This window comes from Tauraco erythrolophus, chromosome 11, assembly GCF_009769465.1.
Source record: "Tauraco erythrolophus isolate bTauEry1 chromosome 11, bTauEry1.pri, whole genome shotgun sequence".
In the NCBI taxonomy this organism is placed as follows: domain Eukaryota; kingdom Metazoa; phylum Chordata; class Aves; order Musophagiformes; family Musophagidae; genus Tauraco; species Tauraco erythrolophus.
This window is the reverse complement of record NC_141475.1, coordinates 1611173-1635393: the sequence shown is the minus strand read 5'-3', so window position 1 is coordinate 1635393 and position 24221 is coordinate 1611173. Positions and strand designations below refer to the sequence as shown.

General features: G+C 45.4%; 1 protein-coding gene across 1 annotated transcript in view; it reads left to right on the top strand.

Annotated features, from left to right (window-relative positions):
- The first annotated feature begins 1316 nt into the window (after positions 1-1316).
- Positions 1317-24221, top strand: part of RYK (receptor like tyrosine kinase) — a 63825-nt gene continuing 40920 nt past the window's right edge. Inside the window, exons 1-5 of the mRNA XM_086618169.1 lie at positions 1317-1596; positions 18531-18652; positions 20400-20499; positions 21690-21824; positions 23879-23935. Of these exons, the coding sequence (XP_086474295.1) occupies positions 1317-1596; positions 18531-18652; positions 20400-20499; positions 21690-21824; positions 23879-23935 (694 nt within the window). The remainder of the gene's footprint in view (positions 1597-18530; positions 18653-20399; positions 20500-21689; positions 21825-23878; positions 23936-24221) is intronic.

Below are 24221 nucleotides of genomic sequence, written 5' to 3'. Positions count from 1 at the left end.
GGTCCGAAGGCAGGTAGGACGGTGGTGATGGAGATGGCTCTTCCATCATCAGCCCGGAGCGGTGAGGGACCAGGCGCAGTTAGGTCAGATGACAGCTCGGAAAAACAAGATCCACTCGCCGAGCCGATCGCATCAGAGGTTTTGCGTTTCGGAGGAAAGGTGGACGTGGCGAAACGGGGGGTTTTGCACCAAACTGCAACAGAAATACTTCTGAAATTCTGCGCGCAAGAGGACTTTGGGAAAAGGTCAGGAATGTTTGTATAGGCGATTCAAAGTCTCAAGCTGGAATTTAATGTCGTTTCGTCGTTTGACTTGATTATTATTGCATTCATTCAAAAATATCAGCTGTCGTGCTGGCATTCCGTACTCTAACAAAACAGCAGACGTGTTTACAGTTTGGATTTTACTTCAGGATCGTTATAGGCAGCAAGGGCTTGGCTGGGATTGAAATCACCATCCTTTGTAGATCAAAGGCCCTCCTTTGTTGCAGGGAAACGAAACGCTGCCATTTCTCAGCTCCAAAAGGGGCGTTAAGTGCGAGATAAAAGTCGAAAGCAGATTAAAACATTAAACATAACATCCGTGTGCAAATTTCAAAAAGATTACCAAAAAGGGCAATTTGCTTAAGGTATTTCGAGAAGTATTTCCAGTCGGGTAACTTTCTGCTCCGTGTCAGTTACTTCAGGCTATCTTTTCCCAGGGATGTTTTGACAAGATACTTCCAGCCATGTGGAAGAGATCCCACACGCTCAACCACCGGGCCGGGCACGCCGCAGGTGACCCGGACAGGTCGTGACAGATGATCGCGACAGACTGTGGGGCTGGAAGCGGACGGGATGGAGGAGCTGACAGCAGAGGAGGACCTAAAGGCGGGCGTGAGGCAACGGGGTGCGGCGGTCACCCCCTTCCCGCCTTCCCTGGGACCCTGCGGGCGCCGGGCACGGAGCGTGAGGCGCCGGCAGGAACCAGGGGCTGGGCTGGGCAGGGCCTCCCTCCTTCCCTCCCTCCTTCTCCCCGGCCGAGCCCGCCCTGAGGCGGCTCCTAAGATGGGGGGGGGGGGAGAGATGGGAGGGGGCGTGGCCGCGCGGCGCGCGTGCGCGGGGCGTGGCCGTGCGCCGCCGCCGCGGAGGAAGCGGCGCCAGCGGCGGCGTCGGGCGCGCGCGCGCGCAGCCATGAGCGGCGGGGCGGGGAGCGGCGGCTGCGGCGGCGTGTGAGGGGGTTCGGCGGGGCGGGAGGGGGGGGGCTGCCCCTCGCTGCCTTCCCGCCCCCCCCCGTCCCGTCCCTGCCTCCCTCCCTCCCTCCCTCCCCGCGGAGCGATGGTGCCGGGGCGCCGGGGCGGGGGCCGGTGGCGGCGGGGCCGGCCCCTTTCGGCGCCGGGGGAGGCGGGCGCGGGGCCGCCACCGTGCCGGGTGCGGGGCCCGCGCCGCCATCTCCTCCGCCTCCTGCCGCTGCTGCTGCTCCTGCCCGCCGGCGCCGAGGGCCAGGCCGGCCCCAGCTCCGGCCCGCACGCCGCGGGGCCCCCGGACTGGCCTCCCGCCGGCCCCGGGCCCAGCCTCAGCCTCTACCTGAGCGAGGAGGAGGTGCGCCGGCTGATCGGTGAGTGGGGGCCGGGGCCGCGCCGGGCCCGGCGGTGGGGGCCGGGGGGAGACGGGGGCCTGTGGGACCGGGGGGTAGGGTGGGGGTCTGTGGGACTGAGGTGGTGTTGGGGGTCTGAGTGCTGGAAAGGGGCCGAGGGGGTTTCTGTGGGGCTGAGGTGGCAATTTGAGGGGATTGGGGGGGGGGCAGTGGGACTGTAGGGGGTGGTGGATGTGCGGGTCCGGGAGGCATTGGGGGTGTCCGTGGGACTGTTGTGAGGGTGGCTGATTTAGGGGTGCGGGGGAGGGTGGAGAGGTCTGTGAGGAGGGATGAAGGGACTGGGGGGCTCAGGAGAGACTGGCGGACCGAGGTGGGGCTGGGTAAATCTGGGGATCCATGTGGGGTGCTGTAGGACTGCGGGAAGCAAGGGGTCAGGGGGAGAATGGAGGAGTCTAAGGACCCGGGAGGAAATCTCTGCACTGCCTCGTGTATATGCGTTGTTGGGGTTTTAGGGGAAGAACAGAATCCTGGGCTTTACCCTGATGGGGAGGGGTTCCCTAGGTTCAAGTGACTGGGGATGGTGTCCCGTGGGAGGGAAGAGGTGAGTTCAGGCCTAATTAGCGAGGCGAGTGAAATTCAGAGGGCAGAGAGGAGACCTGGCATTAACCAGTTGCCTGTGTGAAAGGAATCTTAATTTCTAGGCAGGCTGACAATTGCCGTGCAAGCCCTTGGAGACAGATTGTGAAGTCACCCATCTGGCCCGCTGCGGAAGGCTTTTGCAGTAGTTTTGTGCTTGGGGAGTCTCTGATTTAAACAAGGATTTGTTTTCTGTAGGCTTTGGCTTTCTTGGACTCTTGTTTAGAGTTGGTGACTGGAGTCTGAAAACAAATATCCCTGGCGATTTGTTTTTCAGGGAGTGACCTGTATCTCTGTAAGCTGAAAACCGAGCAGTGCAAGACTTTGTTTGCACCAAACGGACAAAATAAAAATATCTCCAGTTAATTTCAACTCTGTAAACACATAGCTAGCCAAAGTCGGGGGACCTGGGGAGTGAATAACAACTGTAAACATTTTTTCCCTTATGGCTTGCTCTGGGGATTAGCGTTCTGTTGCCGTTGTTTTTACATTACGTGTGCTCGCTGCCAGATGCTCTGTTACAGAGAGAGGATAAAAATGTCAGCCGTGCTGTTTAGCTAAGTTTCTAAACAAGTAGTTAATCTTGGAAATTCTGAATGGTAAGGTTTGAGCTATCCCCAGTCTAGGGCCTGAAATGTGTAGTAGTTGGTTTTGCTCAGACTTCCACGGTCCACTAGCAAAATTATTCATCCTGAAGTAACAACTGAGGAGGGAAGATCTGCCGTTGTTATTTTTTAGTAGGTTAAATTGCATCCTCTAAACCTCCCTTACGGGTGTCTGTTACTAACGTGGCTAAAGTAACTTCTTACTCAAGCTGTCTGTAGCTGGTTTTTATCACTTAAAGTATCTGACATTTAATGATCTGTTCCGCTTCTGCGACCCCAGAGGCTTGGGTAAACTGGAGTCTAATCCAGAGAAAAACTCCCACATTTTTCAGTTAGTGGGATTCAGATCACTAGAAGTCTGTTGTAGATCCTGGAAGTTTATTTTACCTTATGTTGTTGGCATGAGCAGACTTCATTTTTAGGGGTATTTCTTTACATGTACTAGCTGTTGTAGGAAAGATGTAGATTAGTGAGGGACCTAGACACGGGCAATCAAATCTCCGACAACTTTTTCGTATTCGTCTGGCAGAAGAAAGTCCAAAGGGCCAGACGTGTTTGTTCCAGTTCTTCACGCTCCTGAAAACAAACCAAACTGATGTAAAATGTTCAGTTTTCTAGGATCTGAATTGTGTTTCTGTACAATCAAGTTTATGGTTTAAGCGCTCGTATGGGTGTGCAGGGAGGTGTTTCAGCTTCCATGACTTCTTTGAGAAAAGCCATGGTTCAGGGGATGCTGGAATGGTCGTTCACAGCAGATAGGAGGCTGGAACTGTTAGGGTTCAGTGAAGCTTCTCATATAAACATAGAAGCTACTTTCTTTCACCTTTTTTTTTTTTTTCTTTTCTAAACCAACTCTGACTCTGCTACTGTCTTGCTGTGGGTGAACGGAAAACTCGTAGGCTTTCTGGAGTGCTCATCATTACCCAAACGTCACATGGAGTTACTGCAGCCTGTGGGGTGTTTTCGTGTTTCTTAACATCATCCCCGTGCATCTTTAGGTCACGAATTTGATTTGGAACAAATGTAAGCGTGGGATCGTGTGTCCGTTGAAGCAGCCATGGACGGTGACACGCTGCGTCCTTCGTGCAAAGCTGGAGGATCTGCTGGGCCTGGTGTAAGGTCTGCGGGGCCGTACCCGTGCCTGGTGTTGCCAGTTCAGCCAGTTCAGCGGAGCGCTGCAGTGCTGCTGCTCTCCTCAAAACCAGAGTTCGGTGTCTTACGGAACCATGGCCTGTGTTTTTAATTAGGTTGCGGCTCTTGTAAATGAAATAGTGACTTGCTTAAGATTATTTGTGGCTGCTGGTCTTTCTGTGGTGTGGAGGCAGGACAGATACTATGGTTTGTAGTGAAAATTGCCTGCTGCTTTCCTGTAGGCTTGTGCCAGATTTCCACCGTAAGGCAATGGGATTCTGACCATGTGTCTGCCTTAGGAGGGACAATTTTGAACTCTTCAGAACTTTACAGAGAAGAAAACTAGAGACAACTGGCCTGTCTTCTTGTGTGAGATGGGTTTTTATTTTGAAAAGCTTTAGCTTTCTCACGGTCTGAAAGCAGGACTTGCTATATGGCAGGCAGATGGTGTCTCTGTCAGAAATATCTCTTGCTATTCCCTTGAAAAATGTTCACAGCCATCCAAACTATAAGCCTTTGTGGAAAAAAAGGGGGAAAAACACATACTTGATGTGTCAGATTCTGCTCACACTGGGCAGGATTCAGTGATAGATGGGATAGGGGTAGCAGGAGAGGGAGGACTTAGTCAAGGGGACTTGGTTGAGAAGAATTCAGCGATGGCAGCGGGAGCCAGAGGTGTCTTGAGTGAGATCAGGGTGAGGTACAAGGTGATGGAGAGTCGGGGAGGAGGAGGAGACATCCAGAGGACCACAGCCCTTTTTAGGGGTGTCTATGAACTCTCTCAACACTGTGATCCATAGCTTTTTGGATTTGGTTCGTATGGACAATCTTTTTTGGGCCTGCGCATAAACTTGGAGAAAGTGGTGTTCATCTTACGGAGTGGCGTGGTACCACCACCTCGTCGTATCACTTCTGAGCCACCGCCCCGTGGTGCTGAACATGCAGGGCACACGGTGTTAAATCAGTGTCAGGTTATTCAGCAGAGGGTCTGTACTTGATTTAGTGACTTTCATTCGTTTTTTTCCTGTGAAATCGGAATGTGGGGTTTGCCTAATGTTGAAGTGGTCCATTGCTCTGCCTGTCACAGATCCTGTGACATAAGGGCACACGTATCCCTGCTTGGCAGGTAATGAGCTGAGGTTTAGAGAACAAGGTAAAAAATGTCTGTTAATGTTGGGTAGCTAGCTTGAATAATGGAAGATTTGACCTGATCTGTTTAAAGCACATAGCATTATTTAGCACTTAATGCATTCATGGTATATCTCTTAGACCTTCAGCCATGAGTTCCCAGCAGTTCTGCGCTCAGCCTCACAGGAGACCCCGGCTTACACCCTCGGAGCATGAGGACCACTATCAATAGCTGCCTGTGAAAACTTGGCTTAAGCAGTTTTCCTTGCATTGCAGGCAGTTCTTTTGCAGCATTCATCTGATAGCATCTAATTGTTCACAGCAGCAAGAAGATGCTTAGACAGCGAGGACAATAATCCTTTCTGTTCTTGCAAGGTTTTTTTTTGTAGACTGCATACCTTTCAGCTGTGGAATTGGTCTCATCGATACGCCACTCTCCTCCTCACATGGGTCTGGTTCTTTTTAGAGACAGGTCTAGCCTGAACACTAAAGGAGACTTGTGTCCCATGGGGGAGAAAAGACCACGTTATCATGTAACTAAGGGCTATCATAATGTGTACGTGTGACGGGGGGGTGTGTGTGTTTGCTAAATTAAAATTGCAGGAGAATGTTAAAGTCAGAAGTTCTGCAGTGTTTGCATTGAGTTTGCAAACTTAGTGTTCTTTGGCCTAGTTTCTTCTGAGTGGTCGTATTGAATGCTGTCTTCTGTTGGTTTTATATTGGCACTTGCTTAATTACAGAGTTATATTAATTATCACTTATGTGACTTCTTACGTGTTCTGGATTTCATTTGAAGCCAGCGTGCAGCTTACTGAAATGAGTTGTCTAGTTGTGAGATGCAAAATCTGTTATAGCAGAGGGTGAGTTGTTTGTTTATTTTTTCCAAATTGTGCAGCTGACTCACAGAGCGGTTGGCAGGGACCTCAGGACGTCCTCTGGTCCAACCCTCTGCTCAAGCAGGGCCACCCAGAGCCAGTTGTCCAGAAGTTTTTGAACATCTCCAAGGATGGAGACTCCATCACCTCTGTGGGCAACCTGTGCCAGTGCTCAGTCACCCTCGCACTGTGAGTTTTTCCTGATGTTCAGATAGACCCTCCCCTGCTTCAGTTTGTGCCCGTTGCTTCTGGTCCTGTCACTGCGCACCAGTGAGAAGAGGCAGGCTCCATCCTGTAGGCCATGTACAAGCACCATGTTTCCATGGTGGCCATGTACAAGTTGATGAGATCCCCCTGAACCTTCTCTCCTCCAGGCTGAACAGCCCCAGCTCGCTCAGCCTCACCCCACAGGAGAGATGCTCCAGTCTCTTTAATCATCTTTGCTGGACTCTCTCCAGTAGCTCCATCTCTCTTGTTCTGGGGAGCCCAGTACTGCAGGTGTGGCCTTGCCCAGGGCTGAGCAGAGCCCTGGTAAATTATAGACCAAACAGTTTTGTGAATTTGAGATGGAGACTAAACATCTGCTTATTGCGGCAGTTGATTAAGTGGTGTCTTAATTTTATACTGTGGACCAGCTTTCTTAATGTCACTGTCCTGGAGAGTTGGCACCAGGAGCTGATGTCAAAAGTGCTTTATGGCACTTGTGCTGCGTTTGTAGTGACTGGAAATCCTCTTGTTTTGTCTGTCGCTTGGTTAGTTGTCCCTGTTAGAAAAGGGAGCTGAAAAATCAGAGTGCTGGGATGAGCTGGGTGTTCAAATTATTGAAAGGCTGAAGTACTTATTTCTTGAGTCTTGAAATGCCTCTTAGCAGCACCCAAGATAAATTCCCATGTGGGATGGGTGACTTACAGGTGCTTGTACATGGTGCCTTGTTAGGACAGAGGAAATACAGCAAAGAGCCTCTGTGGAGCTGCAGGAGGATGAATGAGACGTCCACTGAAAAGCAGATGTTTGAGCATCCCAACATCTTGAAGCAAGTGTCGATGTTGTACATGACCTACAGTTCAGAATCTGGTTCTGTTGTATGCATGTTCTTAAATCTTTGATTTCTAGCTTCTAAGTGCTTGGTCTCTGAAGAATGGTAGCTTTTTGCATGTTCTCTGCAAAGAGAAGCGTTGCGTTGCTGCAGTCCACACACCTGTCTTTGCAGAGGTGCAAAAACCTGCGTGTTAATGCTTCATTTTTACCACTTGAAAGGGACTTAAAGATTACACCGCTGGATGGAAAGCAGGCTCCTGATCTCCACGGACACCGTGCAATTGGATTGCTGCTGGTGGCCTGAAAACACTTTGATCTGTTCCACTTAGTTGGAAGTGCTGGACTTTTTAGTGTTGCAGGGGAGCATCCCTCGAGCCCGCTTTGGGGGAGCAGAGGTGAGGCTGGCAGGGCGTTGGGAGAGCGCTGGCGAGCCGCTGCAGGTGGTGACGAGTCGGGGTTGAGCAATCCGTTTTCGTTTTGGAGCCTTGGATGCTTGTCCGTCCGATTTATGGAATACCGTGGCTCATGTCAGTCTTATTTTGAGGTTTATGAGAACAAACTGCATTCGGGGTTCCTCTGCCCTTTTCCATCTATTACCTCACTTCACGTGCAAAGTTCAAACAGCGTGTGATAGCTGTTTCTTCAGAGATGTGTGTGGTCAGATAAACCTTCTGCAATATTTGTGATGATTGCAGACCAGCAGAAGAATATGCTTCTAGAAGTTTGAAATCCCCAGTGGAAGGCCATCGGGGGTGATGCCAGCGGAGGCAGCTCCTAGCCTGGGTCAGGATTGCTTTGAAATAATTTATTACGTGTGACTGCCATTAAGAGGGAAGTCTGGAAAATACTTTAGTCCTGTGTGTATTGATGTACTCCGTGTTGCTGAGATGGGTGGTTGATTTCTGGAGCCTGCTTTATCACACCAGCGTGTGTGTTGGGATTTAAAAATGCTGGGGGTTCTGCCTGCATCCTTCCTGGGGCAGTTCGGGAGGGACTGCATGGGCAGCAGGCAGCTTGGCTGCCTTGTGCTGCTCCGCCTGCACTCAGCCCTGGGAGGAAACAGCCATTTCAGCTCCCGGGAGGCCAAGGTCTGTCTGGTGATAAATGCGTGTGGCTCTTGTAACATTCATGTGTCAGGGACTTGGAAGAAATCTGACCTCTGAGACTGAAGGCCTGATGAGGAGGGGGGAAAAAAAAAAAAAAATCCCAAAGCTGCATTCCTCACTGCTGTGATTTTACACCTGTGTTCTGCTTGGCAGCATCTTCTTTATCATTGTTGATTGTTTGGCCTCTTTGAAGACGTGCTCTTCTTTCTCTCTCCAGTTTGTGGACAGAATGGGAACAAGAGGGAGGAAATGGAGGCAGAGAGCTCCTTGCATGCATGAGAAAAGCCAGCAAGAAGGTCCTGGGAGGAAGGCAGGGACTGAAACTGCTCCCAAACACCACCTGGGCAGAGGGGAAAGACAAGAGATAAGGATCATGCTCACAGGCACGATCCTGGAAAAATCCCAGGGTGGCATTTTGCTGAGAGTGGGAGCTGTGGAGGCAGCTGTACTGTACTCACTGGTATGTGGGTACTTGAAAAGATGAAGCATTTGGGGAAGTCTTGCGCTTTTTCTCCTCCCCTTCTGCTATTCAGAGTTGTGTTTGCATACTGGAAAAGCTGAATTAATGAGTCAGATTCCAAATGTATCTTGGTTCACGGTTGTTCTGAGCTCTAGTGAAATGGGATTGCTCCATGACTAATTCCTACCTGAAACTACCCAGACTGAAATATCACTGAGGATCATATTTTTCTTGCAGTGGAAAGGCTTTTATCAGTGGCTGTTCCTCCAGTGTGCAGTGTTAAATCGTACCTCAGGTCTCGGCTCTGAAAGCTGGGAGGGCGGAAAGGGTGAAGTGCATTTAATGAGTTGTGCCTGATGAATTGAATTTTTTTTTTTTCTTCCCCCTGAATGGCAGCAGCACCAGCAGCTCCCTGTAAGAATGAATGCTCACACTCTCTGGAAATGCCTTGTGGTGTTACAAAGGGCGCGACGGTAGAGGCTTCCAACGCATTATTTCCCTTCCATCTCTGCCTTTGTCCTTCTTTCAAGCGGATAACTCACATATTTGCACCGCCTGCTTTGGAGATCTGGGAGCAGAGGCAACAGCATGAAACTAATGCGATGCTTTAGAATTCCGCTGCCACTTCTGGGTGTTGAATAGCCGTAATTAAATTAACCAGGATATTGATTCCACCGTGCTGCTTGGGAAAGAGAAGAGGGGTAACGTAAACGTTGGGAGCTGCTGCTTAGTAGGCTTGAAAGGCTGCAGCCGCTCTGAGTACGTAATGCCAGAGGTGGCGATGGTGAAGCTGAGCAGGTTGATAAACTAAAGATGGTTATTTGACAGGCTGAGAGAGTTGGGGCTGTTCAGCCTGGAGAAGAGAAGGCTCTGGAGTGATCTTATCACAGCCTTCCAGTGCTTAAAGGGGGCCTACAGAAAAGCTGGAGAGGAACTTTGGACAAGGATGTGTAGTGACAGGACAAGGGGCAATGGCTTTAAACTGAAAGAGGGGAGATTTAGATTAGATATGAGGAAGAAATTTTTCACTCTGAGGGTGGTGAGGCACTGGCACAGGTTGCCCAGAGAAGCTGTGGCTGCCCCATCCCTGGAAGTGTTCAAGGCCAGGTTGGATGAGGCTTTGGGCAACCTGGTGTAGTGGAGGGTGTCCCTGGCCATGGCAGGGGGGGTGGAGCTGGATGATCTTTAAGGTCCCTTCCAACCCCAACCATTCCATGATTCTATGATTGTCTTTTGCACTGGGATAACTGAAGAATAACATTTTTTTATATTATTATAATGTAAAGCAGACTTGAATGAGCACCTGTGAGTTCTTTCTGTCTCCTCTAACCCTGATCTGCACCATTCCTGTTCCTGTCTGTCCCATTTGCCCTTACTCGCTGGTCATGATACCAGCTACGAAGGTCCTGGTATCAGGACCTATCACTCATTTTCTCCTGCCTTTAGGTATCTCAGTGTTGCACATCTTTCCTTTGGAATCAGTACTTCAGGTAGCTCACGTGAACTGTTCTGGCTATTAGTAGTGAAGTGACTGATGATTTTGTTGAGAGTTTTATTCTTTTTTTTTTGGAAGTTTCAAATAAGCAAAAGGTACAAAGCGTGTTAGTGGGTACAGATGGATTTGTCAAGCTTGACACCTAACAACATCCTTTGAGGTTCTCTGGCACCTGTGTTACGAGAGTGAAAAGCTGTTTTTTCATCATCTCTGTGTTACTTAAAATTTAACTTTTTTTTGCCCTGTGATGTTTTTAATCAGCTGCCTTTTCCAGAGCCTTATGGCCTGTAAGACATTTAAAAGCAAGATTTCAGATTCCCAGATTCCTGACCAACAGCTCTAACTGGTGGACTGTAGCGTTGTGGAAAACTGAAGTAAAAGTGCAAGTAGAAGGCTATAATCTGTCACTTGTTTCGTTAAAGGAAACTTTGCTTCTCTTGCTGTATGTGCTGGATATGTACAAATAGGATATAAGGAGCTTTTTATATCTGTGTATATATTCAGATGCTTAGTATTATGTTTCTAATAGCTTACTCTTTTTCTAAATAAAATTGATCCATGTGGATCAGTTTGTATTCAATTTCTTTTTTTTTAACTCCCAGTTTTAGTTTCTGCCCTGTGCAAGCTGATTGTTGGAAGTGAACTAATTAAATATATTCGAACTAGGAAGGCTTGCTCTGGCAAAGTGTTCTCTCTACCCTGGAAAAAAAAAGTTCCAGTAGTCAAGAGCTGATTTTTAATTCTTCAGCCACATTTCTTGTGCTTAGACTGATGGTATGAAAATAGCAGAATTTTTCCAGTGCATATTTGCAGAACCTGTTGCAAAAAAAAAAAAAGTTTAGGATTTGAAGTCAGTGCTTCAGACTTATGGTGTACTTTTAGTGAAAGGAAAAAAAAAAAAGATATTTTTCTTCAGCAAGGTGAATTGTCCAGTGCTGGGAGAATCCTGTGTCTTTATGGGTAGGTTGCACAGACTTGGGAAGTGGGCGGTGGTGAAGGGATGCTGAATCTTGAGGTTCATACTCTTTCACCTGGATGTTCACCCTGGAGTGGAAGTGTCTGGTCTGGCCAGAGGGCTAACCCAGATGAAACGCTGGGGAGCAGAGGCATCGTTCCCTGGAGCAGGTAGACCTCTGAACAAATAGAATATTTATGTAGAGATAACTTGTTTAACTGAGTAACTCTTCTCAATTAGTTTATTTCAGTGGCTGTGAGTCAGGAGCAGGAGTGGCTTGCTGCATGAGGGCTGTGGCATGCTGTGCAGATTTCTCAGCTGCTTATGAAGAAATACTTACAAATCACAGGCTGGGGTGTTAAAAAAACAGATACTAATTTCAGTCATTTCTGTACACAGACAGGAATCTACCAGAGGGTTGGGTAGGCAACTGGGAAAGCCAATTATGTCAGCTGTTGTTAGCAGATTGCTATTAGACTAGGGCTAATGTTCATATTGCAGCAAGCTCTGTTTCAGTAAGAGCAATCACATCTAACTTACGTTGCACAATCATTCTTGATTTTTTTTTTTGACATAATCTTCCAGAATTATGATGATTTGAAGTCTGTTACCTGAGGTAACGGGTGCCTAAATACTGTCGTCTTTAAGGAGGATGTGTTACTACTAGTGCGTGTTGTGGGATAGATTTGCTTCGTAAGAATGAAATCTGATTTTTCCCATGCTGATAGCAGCAAGTTTCTTTTGTATATTGCGCTTCATAATGAAAAAAAAAAGAGAATTGAAGCTAGACTGCATTTACACAAGGGCATTTGAAAAGAGGTGTTTTGTTGGGCTGCTAGACTGACATGATCCAATTTCGTCGTGAACACAAGGGCTGCTCAGCATCTCTTGCATTTGGGAGTGAAAATTGGCCTCTCCCCTTCCTTTCTGAGCTTCTTCAGATGTTTTGTTATGTTAAACAGTGCAAAGAATGACAGACTTTCTCTATGGTGCTGCTTAAATTTACCTTTTTGTTTGTGTTCAGCTTGAATTTATTCTCTCAAGCTCGCGCCCAAGGGTGGGAGGTACAAAGATGTGGAAGTTAATAATGAGACTTAGGAGTTGCCTGGGTAGAAGGGTGATGGTTTTGCCCTGAAATCAAAGCAAGGCGTTGGTCTTGCTGTCTTCACGTGGGTTGGTGTAGGTTAGTCAAACCTAAGGAAGGACAAACTAGATCCTTCAGTGTCGTGCATACGGACAGCATCCTGGGGTGTATGAGAAGGGGTGTGGTGAGTAGGTCGAGAGAGGTTCTCCTCCCCCTCTACTCTGCCCTGGTGAGGCCGCATCTGGAATATTGTGTCCAGTTCTGGGCCCCTCAGTTCAAGAAGGACAAGGAACTGCTGGAGAGAGTCCAGCACAGGGCCACAAAGATGATGAAGGGAGTGGAGCATCTCCCTGGTGAGGAAAGGCTGAGGGAGCTGGGTCTCTTTAGCTTGGAGAAGAGGAGACTGAGGGGGGACCTCATTAATGTTTATAAATATGGAAAGGGTGACTGCCATGAGGATGGAGCCAGGCTCTTCTCAGTGGCATCCCATGACAGGACAAGGGGAAATGGATATAAGCTGGAACATAGGAGGTTCTGCTTAAACATGAAGAACTTCTTCCCAGTAAGGGTATTAGCACACTGGAACAGGCTGCCCAGAGAGGTTGTGGAGTCTCCTTCTCTGGAGATGTTCCAAACCCACCTGGACGCGTTCTTGTGTGACCTGATCTAGGTGGTCCTGCTCCGGCAGGGGGATTGGACTGGATGATCCTTTGAGGTCCCTTTCAATCCCTGACATTCTGTGATTAAGAAGGCCAAAGCAAAACAGCAGCCTGTGTTTTAAAGCTGTTCCTCGTTGTTTGCTGATATGCTGCTTAAACCTATAGAAGCATTTCTGAAAAGCTCCTTTTCCTCCTCTGCAGTGTATGTAACCCAACAGTTTTTTTTGATTTCTGTGTAAGGCTCTCCTCCCCTTTAAGTTTTACTGCTTTGCTTAGAAAATCCTTATGGAAGAACTGCCCGTTTTCTCTAGCTGTTTGTAATGCATCTGGCTTTTCTTCTAGAGCCACCTGCTTTTTCCTTTTATCGTTCCATCACTCAATAGGTTTTAGTGTAGTAGTTCACTAAACATTTCTTGAAATGGGAAACATTTGGGAAAACTAACCTTGTTTGTATCTTCTTTTCCTCAGCAACCTGCCACCTAGACTGATTACATCCTATGCTGCTGCTGTGTTTGAAAGATTTAAATCTTTAAAAAAAAAAAAAGGTTGCTGGTTTAGGCTGTGTATTGACAGTGACTTGCCTGATTTAATGCCGTCTTTCAAAAGCATTTGATACTGTCCCACATGACATCCTTATCTCTAAACTGGAAAGACATGGTTTTGATGGATGGACCACTCGGTGGATAAGGAATTGGCTGGATGGTCGCACTCAAAGAGTTGTGGTCAATGGTTCAATGTCCGAGTGGAGGCCAGTGACGAGTGGTGTTCCTCAGGGGTCGGTACTGGGACCAGTGCTATTTAACATCTTTGTTGGAGACATGGACAGTGGGATTGAGTGCACCCTCAGCAAGTTTGCAGATGGCACCAAGTTGTGTGGTGTTGTGGACACGCTGGAGGGAAGGGATGCCATCCAGAGGGACCTTGACAGGCTGGAGAGATGGGCCTGTGAGAACCTCATGAAGTTCAACAAGGCCAAGTGCAGGGTCCTGCACGTGGGTCGGGGCAATCCCAAGCACAAGGACAGGCTGGGCAGAGAATGGATGGAGAGCAGCCCTGAGGAGAAGGACTTGGGAGTGCTGGTGGATGAGAAGCTCAACATGAGCCGGCAATGTGCACTGGCAGCCAACCGTGTCCTGGGCTGTATCAAAAGCAGCGTGGCCAGCAGGTCGAGGGAAGTGATTCTGCCCCTCTGCTCAGCTCTCGTGAGACCCCACCTGGAATACTGTGTTCAGCTCTGGAGTCCCCAACACAAGAAGGACATGGAGCTACTGGAACGAGGCCAGAGGAGGCCACGAAGATGATCCGAGGGCTGGAGCACCTCTGCTATGAAGACAGGCTGGGAGAGTTGGGGCTGTTCAGCCTGGAGAAGAGAAGGCTCCGGGGTGATCTTATTGCAGCCTTCCAGTACCTAAAGGGGGCCTACAGGAAAGCTGGAGGGGGACTTTTTATAAGGGTGTGTAGTGTTTGGACAAGGGGCAATGGCTTTAAACTGAAAGAGGGCAGATATAGGTTAGATAGAAGAAAGAAATTTTTTACATTGAGGGTGGTGAGGTACTGGCACAGGTTGCCCAGAGAAGTTGTGGATGCCCCATCCCTGGAGATATTCAAGGCCAGGTTGGACGGGGCTTTGGGCAACCTGGTGTAGTGGAGGATTTCCCTGCCCCTGGCAGGGGGATTGGAACTAGATGATCTTTAAGGTCCCTTCCAACCCTAATCGTTCTATGTTTCTATGATTCAAAGCTCCTTCCCCCAAAGCATGCTTTGAAGAAAAGCCTAGCCTATCTGTGTAAGGTAACAGTAATATTTTAGTATAAGCTCCAAGCTAGTGCTGCTGCAGTCTGGCCCTCCTGAGCATCCCCACTAATTCAGGGAGTTAAACTGGCTGAGAAGTGTTCCCCACTTTTTGGTTTTACCCCCTGCGTTTCTGCTTTGCCACTTAGACTCCCTGAACTTGGCTTGCTGAAGATTTAAGTAACGCGACGAGGCGGGTGTAACTGTGCATGTCTGAAGAAAAAAGTGCAGAATTAAAGCAATTCCGGGTGAGGCTTAAACTGTCAAGGTAATGGAGCCTAACAGGTTTTCCACAAACTCCTTAACGATTTTTAATATCTACTCCAGAGAGAGTTAATAATAGCACTTAATCAGTCTGGAAATCGGAGCAGTGAGGAGGCAGATGTCATGGTGTGGGGGGAGGTGGAAAAAGTGTGTAAATAAGGAGGAACAAAGTATCTGGTGGAGCAGGGATGGTTCTCAGCCAACACTCAACGAATGTATCTGAACCTGTTTGACGTCTCACGGAGGCTGATCGTTGTCATCTTGATCCCGGTTTGCGGCAGGAGAGGTGTTGGATGTGGTCTGCCCAGCATGTTTGCAGCGGGATCCTCCTCCGCTGTCGTCAGCAGCAGTTAAATTCTCGGTGAGAATTTAACCCGTGCATCCCGCGTGGCGTTGGGAAGAGCATCCCTTATTTTGGCTGGAAGGTGCTGACTGTAGAATTCTGCCTGGAGTCCACCCGTCGTGGAGCTCTTGAGCACGCACAGTGCTGCAGCGTTGCCCGAGGGATTTCTGTGGGTATGGGGAGAGTTTCTCTTCCTCAAAGTGGAAAACTTAGGAACTGGAGGATGCCCAGGAGCACAGCCTGCATCCAGAATATTCCAGTCACGGTGAGCTACGGCTCTGGCCTTCACCACTGCTCGCCATGCTCTTACTTACCTGTACGTACCTTCCCAGTGCCCTCCCGTACAGCCGGGACATGGTGCAGCTCCTGGCATCACTGGGATTGGCACCTGGGCTCCCTTGAGCCCTTCCTGCCTGGCTGCCTGCCCGGAGCACAGACAAGGTGCTTTGAGTTTTTTTTGACTGGCAGGTTCAACTGCAATTTTTTGTGTGTTCTACTGGGCTGATTGAGATAAATTACGTGGATAAAGTGTGTCAGGAATTCAGGAAGGTTTGTGATCCACAAGCCCTAGGAGCACGGAGGATCTGCTGGCCAAGCATCACTGCGTGTTTACTTCAGTTTTATGTTCTTCCCCAGGCGTTTTCCGTAGACCCCGGATAGAAACAGGAAGGCAATCTTCTGCTTTTTTTTTTTTTTTTTAATGACTTAAGAGCTGTACTGCAAAACCTCTTAAATTATTTTTATATGCCAGTCTTTTAATGAGAGCATCATTTTTGGAAGCAATAAAACTTGACGTTGATTCTCATGCTGCTCTTACATGAGGGCTGTTTAAATTCCTAAAATTAGCCTCGCCTGTTAGCGTGTAGCTTTTTATGGCAGTGCAGGCATTAAAACATTAGTGGTCTCTAACCAAATTACTCAGTGTTGTACCACTACTCAAGCTTCAAGATTTCATCCATCTTCTGTGAGGTAATTTGGTTTTGTACAGCTTTAGGTGTTATTGCACGTCAAGATATTTATGCTGGACAGCTTCAGTTAGGGTTGCCTTTCCCATTGCTTTTGTAAAAGCCAGTTTTTATAACAGGCAGTTTTGTTTGGAACTTTTTTTTTTAAAAGGCAGTTTTGTTGCTGTGGATCCAGTTGTTTTCCGTGACCAGTTTCTCCACAAAGATATTAAATGGAGGGCTGTCACCTGGAAAATATTGTAGTGTTACAGTTCAGCAAGAGAAGGTTTTCTTTACTCCAGAAGCAGATTCATTGCTCCAGTTGCATTGTTTCACCTGCTCATCCTATTGTCCTCCTAATTTTTTTTGGAATAACTTGTACTTACTGGGTTTGATTTAAATACTTCAATAGGTTGATACCTGTAAATCTTCCCATCTTCTTGGTTGGATCTAGTGGCAAGTGTCTGATAGTTGTGAGCTCTTCTCGGTGCTCCTCCCATGTTTTCTAAATCTGAGATAAATTTCATATATAAACCTGGAGACATGTCAGTTATCTGGGCAAACTGTTCTGGAAGTTTGCTGTTTCTCTTTGTGCTTTCCAAGTTTTATTTTGGTTCAAGGTGTGTGTGTATGTTTTCCCCTCCTCCCTACTATGTTTGCTCTTTCCATTTATTCTCAAGTGGAAAAATGGACAAATTGGAGAAGAAAGATTTAACTTTATTCTTTTTTTTTTCTTTTTTACGCTATCTCAGACGGATTACACTTGGCACATAAGGAATCACCTGCGTCTTGCTCTGTTCAAGATCTTGTTTGAGAGCATTTCTCCCTGGCATTACTCAGTTCTGTTGATTCCTTTCATGCATCCAGTCTCCAGGATTCTCCCCTCGTCACCCCTCAGTGTCTGTGGGTTTTGATTAAGGTTTTGATTAAGTATTTTTGATTTTGGTACTCTTGGGTTTTGATTAAGTTTCAGGACTCTAATGAGCCAGCAGGGAGGAAAAATGGTTAACGGCGACAAAAATGAAGAGGAATGTCTTGGCTGCGTTTCTGTATCTTGTGAAAACAAGGTGGATTACATCAAGTTCTGGAATAAGAGAGCGCTTATCACTTCGTGCTGATCCGTGCCCAGTTTTTGCACTAAATAGGAGGAATTATTGCTCTGCAGCTGATTCTCCCTTTCTTCAAATGCAGCTTGTCGACACAGTTCAATAGTTATCTTTGATTTGTTTGTGGTTTTTTTTTTCCTTTTTGGAAAAAAACCACCTTTCATGATTCCCAAGATTCTTGGAATAACTTCAGGATGCCTTAAATGCTGTCGTCTTGGAGGCAGAGCCTCTCGAGTTTTCTTGATTTTTCTAGCCATAATAAAAATCACTCCGTTATTTACGTTCCCAGTTGTACTGCGAGTGCTTTAATTGAACTCAGTTCCCTCTGCGTGGGTTGGAGCCTGCACCTGTGTCCGATTTGCCCAGTTGTTCTCTCAGCGTGTCAGTATATTGCTGAGCCTGGATAGCCTGCTCCCAGTTTAACTGGGAGTGATGGAGGAAAAGCTGTATGAGACCAGACAAAACGGTACTGCTCACAAATACAGTATGGTTTTGTCCTGAGGATTAATTTTCCTAGCTGCAGGGATGGGGGAGTTAATTTGTAATGCTTAATTTACCACTAATTGCTAATGACACCCAGGACCCAGCTAATCCCACCCAGTGGGACTTTGCAATGTCTGCAGCAAAGATAACGGCAGCTTCAGTCGTTTTAATATTGGAGTATGCGTCTTGTTTGGGGAAAATGCACTTTAGTGCTTTTGTAAGAAATAGTTTTGTGGGTCTTTCAAGTCTCTAGGTTTATTAAAATGTTCAGAAAGCAAAGGGTGGATATAAAATATATTAATATTACTTAGTGTACAGATGTCACTCCTCCTCTCACTAGGTGCTTTGTGTTACGATCTAATTACTTGGAAGTTCATTCCGCAGCACTTATGTGTCTCCGGCTCAAGAAATGAGCTCTTGCAGGATCAATTACCTGCAATTAACAAGCTGACGATCTAAAGCAGTTTGTTTTGAGTGTGCACAGTTGTAAATAAGGGCAAAACTGGACCTGTGATACCCAGAAGCAGACAGGGGTACGTTCAGGAGAGTCTGTAATGACGTTTTTGGAGGGCTGTGTGAAAACTTGTGTTTCTTTCCACTACTTTCCAGCTTTTCCCTGTTTATTAGGCTGTGGCAACACTCTGAAATTGTTGCTTTGTAAGAATTTGAAGCGCTCTTATTGATGCTGACACGCTGGAGCACTGATCTCCAACCCTGCCGTTGAATTTGCGGACTTGGGGAAGCATTTGCTTAAACGTTCAAGTGGAGCTGGTGGCACTGGGAGTTGTTTGTTCTGGTGTGTTACCACTGGTCCTGTTCTTTCCCATCTTACTCTTTCCTTTTTTACTACAGGTCTTGATGCAGAGTTGTCTTACGTGAGGAATGACGTGGTTAATCACTACGCATTGTCCTTCAATCTCTTAATACCCAGCGAGACCAACAATCTTCACTTCAGCTGGCATGCTAAATCCAAGGTAAGCAGGAATAACTCCTGCCCCTGAGTACTTGGGACATGATCTCTATTGCTTAGTGAATACCCACTGCTGTGATTTAATGGCTTTTTGCAGAAATGAGCAAATTCTAGGTGCAAAAGATTTATATGATTGCAGGTAGGAGGTTAAGATGATAAGTATCCAAACTGTTCCTTTCTTGTTTTAGAAAGGTTAAGCACTTTTTTGGAAGTATTTTATTCTTCTTGCTTCTGGCAAGCTACGTGTCATGCACGCTACTGGCTGTGGAGTCCCTTCTGGTGGTGTGTTGAAGACACAGAAGGGGCAGCCATGAACCGAAGCCTCTGGAAATCAAATGTAGAACAGTTATGTTTTAGAGATTTCTAGAAACATATGTTTGGAGACAAGGAGAACCTATAAAAGCAGCATCTAGTATGTTATTACTGAGTTCCGATTAAATGGAAAGGGATTCTTATTTCACTTAATCACCATGGCTGGAGCGTGCAGCAGCAGCTGTCATAAAGATTGCGTATGCTCTTACATTTTGAAGGATTTCCAATTACTTAACAGTTGATTTTTGTGTATGAGATGATCTGTATAGTCTCTGCCAGATGTTCTTTTTCTTTTTTTTCTTTTGAACTTAAGTGATGGTTATTCCTCTGTCCTTAAGTCAGAAAGACTGCTGTAGGAATAGTAATCTTTAACAACTCCACCAATTCAGTTTTGGAAGATTCCACCTGCCAATGTTCTTCCCTTTGGGGTGTAACCTCTTAGGAGATGTGAATTTTGGCCAGCTGTTTTATTCAATATCACGTTCCACCCTCACAGGCAGTTCAAACTTGCCATTTCAATAGGACTTTTGAAGGAATTTCCTTGTTGTTACCACTTCAGCTATGAGCTGCCTGCATCGCTGTCCCTGCCCTGAGTTTCCTTGGGCCTGTCTGTGAATTTTGAATAGGAATTTTTGAGTTTGTGAAACCTTGCTTCCATTACCAGGATTACACCACTCGACATCTTGTGTGCTGACTCTGTAGGATGGGTGTAGTGCAGTTTGCAGGAGCTCAGAAACTGGGTTATGTTTCTCCCTGTGGCACCTTGACTGAAAAATAAATTGATAACATAAATTCATCCTATTATGTTTTAGAAAGGAGGGGAAAAAAGAGAAACTAATAGGGAAAACAAAGTCAACTCAGATTCATTCAACTGAGTGTGGAGGGCCAGGATGAATTTCCAACAGGAGCTTATGACTTAGTTACATGTCCTCTACTTTTTTGAATGAATATTTGCAGAATTAGCTTCTTAAGTGGAAACAAATCTTGACTATGATTGAAGAAACTGTTTGTAAGCAATTTTGGCTGGGTAGTTTGTAAAACTGACTAGAAGAGAGGAAATCTTTTGAATTCCTATGGTTTTAACAAACTGACTTTTGAACAAGTAAGTTTAACAGTATCAGCAAGTGGGGTTTGTGGTATTGTTTTGTTTTTTTTTTTTTTCAATACAGCACTTTAAATTCTGCCCAGAATTTTCAGGAATGATTTCAAGAGTGGCTTCTGTTTTGGCTTTCTTAATTTGAACTGTCCCAGAAGTCTGATATTTAGTCTTCGTATAAGAAATCTTGAATTTGGGCACCTAAAATCACCAGCATTCTTTGAAAATAAGATAGTTTTTTTTTTTTTTAATTTTCAGAAGAACTATGAAAAGTATGTAAAATTTCTTTTTACTACTGTAGAGATTTCTTAATGTGTTTTCTGTCTCCTAACTACTGTTACAGGTTGAGTATAAACTGGGATTTCAGGTGGATAATCCCATGGCTATGGCCATGCCCCAAGCCAACATTTCTCTACAAGGAGAAGTTCCTCGCACCCTTTCAGGTAAAGTCCCCACCCTTGAAAGTGCAACAGCTAGTGCTGAGACTAATAATGCTTTTGGGTGGTACTTTGTGGTTTTTTTTCCAAAATGTGTGTAGTGTTGTGTAAGAGCATCATTTTTCTCTAGTAAACATCATGTGTTTACAGGCCTTCTGCAACAGTTATGACATTGCTAAAAGGTTATTCTAGATTGAGACTGTTAGTTGGAGAGTAATATTTTTTTTTCCCCTCGTTTAGTGGAGGATAGAGATTTTTCCTAGAAAGAAAATGTAACATTATGTGTATGTGCCCATACGAGGTTCCTGTTGCCTTTCAAAAATAATAAACAATAATTACATGGATTTAAAAATCCACGGCTTCTAATTTCTCTAGCCTGTAGAGATGACATTTCAAGATGTGTGGGAGATGTTAATACATTAAAGTGTTTACGGTAAGTTTAAAACTGAGAAAACTATTTTGAAATATGTACTAGCTCCTCTGTAGAATTTATACTGGAAACAATTGCATTTGTTTCAGGAAATGTGCAAATTAGCATCATTCATGCTTGTTCCAGTATGGTTCCTCACTGTCTTCTACTCTGTTAGATACTCAAGGGGTGATAAAATAAAATATATATTGATGTTTTGGTTGTGTATCACTTTTTTGTGGAAGCAAACATGGGGGGGGGAGCGGAATTAGGCTTGTTGTGTCTGCTCTGTTGGCCTAAATAATACTGAAATATAAGCTAGAAGGTGAATAATGTCATGATAGTTTAAGCTTTGATTCCAGCCAGATTTGCAGAGACCAAAATATTTCAACTTAATGGTTGTGGGAAAAAACCTTACCTTCATAGCATTTGGAAAAGCAACGAGGAAAACTAAATTTTGTGGTTTTCTGTGATAACAGAGATATCTCGTGTGGCAATGCTTTAATTCCAGAGCTAATGGATGGCTAATGGGCATTTATCCACAAATACAATTTTACCCATCTGTAAACTTTTAATATGACTCACATAAATTAATTTTAAATGTGTCCTTTAATGCATTAATAGCTGTCTGAAATTACAAGGCATAAATTAGCATTTCTTAATAGCAAGTTCTTTAAAAATGTACATTATGGACATCGTTTAAAAAGACCCTTATTTAAATATTTCACCACAATGTCTGGAAAGTGCTCGAACTGAATTGCAATTCCTGTTTCTTATCTGCTTGCAGTATTTCGCGTCGAACTCTCCTGCACTGGCAGACTTGACTCTGAGGTCACGATACTAATGCAGCTCAACTTGACCATAAATTCATCAAAAAACATCACAGTTTTAAATTTCAAACGAAGGAAAATGTGCTACAAAAGTAAGACATTAAATTTCAAATACTGAAAAGCTTTTAGTGTTAAAACATGGTAGGAAGAAGGAGTGGGAAGGTGTATGATGCAGGACATGAGGAACAGTTCCCAAGAGTGAATGTTGGAGAGGACAGGAAGAAACCAGGGTAAAATTTTGCCATTCAGAGACTAATGGGAACTTTTGGTAAAAGCAGAAGCTGATGGATGAACAAATTCCCCAAGGGTTCTGCTGTGTCGACTGACCTTTTGATGTATATAGCAAAAAGCATTTTCTCTGTTGTGCTTGGAAGGAAGGAACTGGTTTCCTCAAAACTGCAGCGCTATGAACATTCAAATTGTTCTAAGAATTGCCAACAAAATCTGCTTAGTTTACAAATTGTGATAAAATTGGCTCTTTAGTGAATGTAAGCAGGTGTTGGTCTTTCAGACTCGGAGTACAAAATGATCCTGGTAGGTAATGCAGACTTCAGAAATCCCAGATGGACTCTTCTGTGTCAATCTTCTCTTCTCTTGACTTGGGAATCTGCAAGCACAATTTATTCTTGGATTGTTACTACCTCCTATTGCTGCTTCTGAGAAGTCTTTTCATAGGCAGCAGAAGAAAATTATTTTGGAGAATCCCAAGAACTGCACCCTCCTTAAAAACAGCCTGTTCTCAGGCAGCGTTTGAGGATGGCCACCTCTCTATTTCCATGCTTCTTCTATCTCTGATTTACTTGGAGCCTTTGAGGACAGTAGTTGGCTTTTCAGAGGGGAGTTTGTCACTTCTCTTGAGTATGAATGTCTAAAGATGAGCTGCTGGAAGGTGTGGGGGAAAGAGCTAGTGTGGCTTTTTAACAGGTAATGTTGTGATACTCGTGTTCCTTGCATCCATGTTACAGGAAGATCCTCCTTAATTCGAAGATTGCTTCCTAAGTTATGGAGAAATGATTCTTACAAAGATAGTGTTTCTGTAGGTTCATAAAAATGTCAATTTTGGAGTGTGTTGATTGGTATAGAGCATCTGGGGATCTCTGATTTAATTTAGTGCGTAAGTTAAAAATGTGCAGGAACTTGCAAGTGGTTTTGCTCGAGGCATTTGTGATAGTTCCTTGTAAAGTTTCAAAAGGGGAAAAAAAAAAAGAAAAATTCTCAGATTTCCCCTCCTCCTTCCCCAGATTACTTTTTCACAAGTTTATCGGGCTGAACTGGCTTGCCAAGGAGTCGGAAGGGGCTGTGCTGGGGAGGAAGCAGCTCTTTGCAGCTGGGAGCTGGAAGGGGGATGAGAAAGTGGGACTGCATCTTTGCAGCCCCAGAAATCCCTTCTATTGCCTCAACTGGGAGCAAATCCTCAGTGAGGTTCCTCTGAAGCCATCTCCACAGCCTGCTTTCCCTCGGTTGGCGCTGCTCCTCTTAGTGACCAGACTTGTAGTAAGCTTAGAGAAGATTTGTTCCCTTTCTCAAGGACCATTTTCACACACGACCCTGAGTATTGTCCTTGTACCTTTAGTTCCCTTTTAATAAGTATTTAAATAGGCATTACCTTTTTCATCCTTCAGTTTTAAAAACACTCATGGCTGTAGCATCAGCTGAGAAGGCACAGTGCCCACGGCTGCATCTCCACCATTTTCCTAGGATGAATAGAATTGGAATTTCTGCCAAAAGGTCAGGGTAGTATTGACTGGACATTCAAGAAATTGTATTTTCTGTCCTGTAATAACTGATTCTGTGAGGTCTTTGTTGTTTAGTGTCTTAGCATACACTCACATACTCTGCACCTCCTCTTTCTGCTGCTTTGGACTTTGGTGGACAAGCCAGAGGGTTTTTGGAGGTAGGTAGATTCAGTGGGTTCAAGCATGGCCTCGCCGGATGTATATATCGGTGATGAAATATGTCTGACCCATGTGCCTTGAAGTGTGATATTTATTATAGAATGGTTAGGTATTTAAAAGGAAAATCCAGGGATAACTATAGTCAACTTGCCTGTTTGGAAAAGTAGATTTGTTTTTCCATAAATGAAGCAATTGCCTTCCTGTGAAGGACTACAATAATAAATACGTATCGTTTTCTCTCATCTGTTTAGAGCTTGAACCAGAAGTAAAATCTCCAGCCTCTGACAAAAACAGCAGCAAGGCTATCTGTAAGTAATTTTGAGTGTACAACTTAATTTCGGTGTAAAATATGGAAAAACGTACGGTATTCTTTCAATTTCCACAGCATTCCTTATGAAAACACTCCCTATGTAGTCTGTACTATACCCAGTATTTTAGTAGGGTTTTATTGTAGTTAATTATTTTAACTAAGAGTATGTACTAGAGGAAAAAACCCTATTCCAAGTCTCCTAACAACTTGGGTTTTTATCACATCTGAGGAGCTCTGGTTTCTGTACGTGATTCTGATCTATTTTCTTGACTTTAGGACCTGTC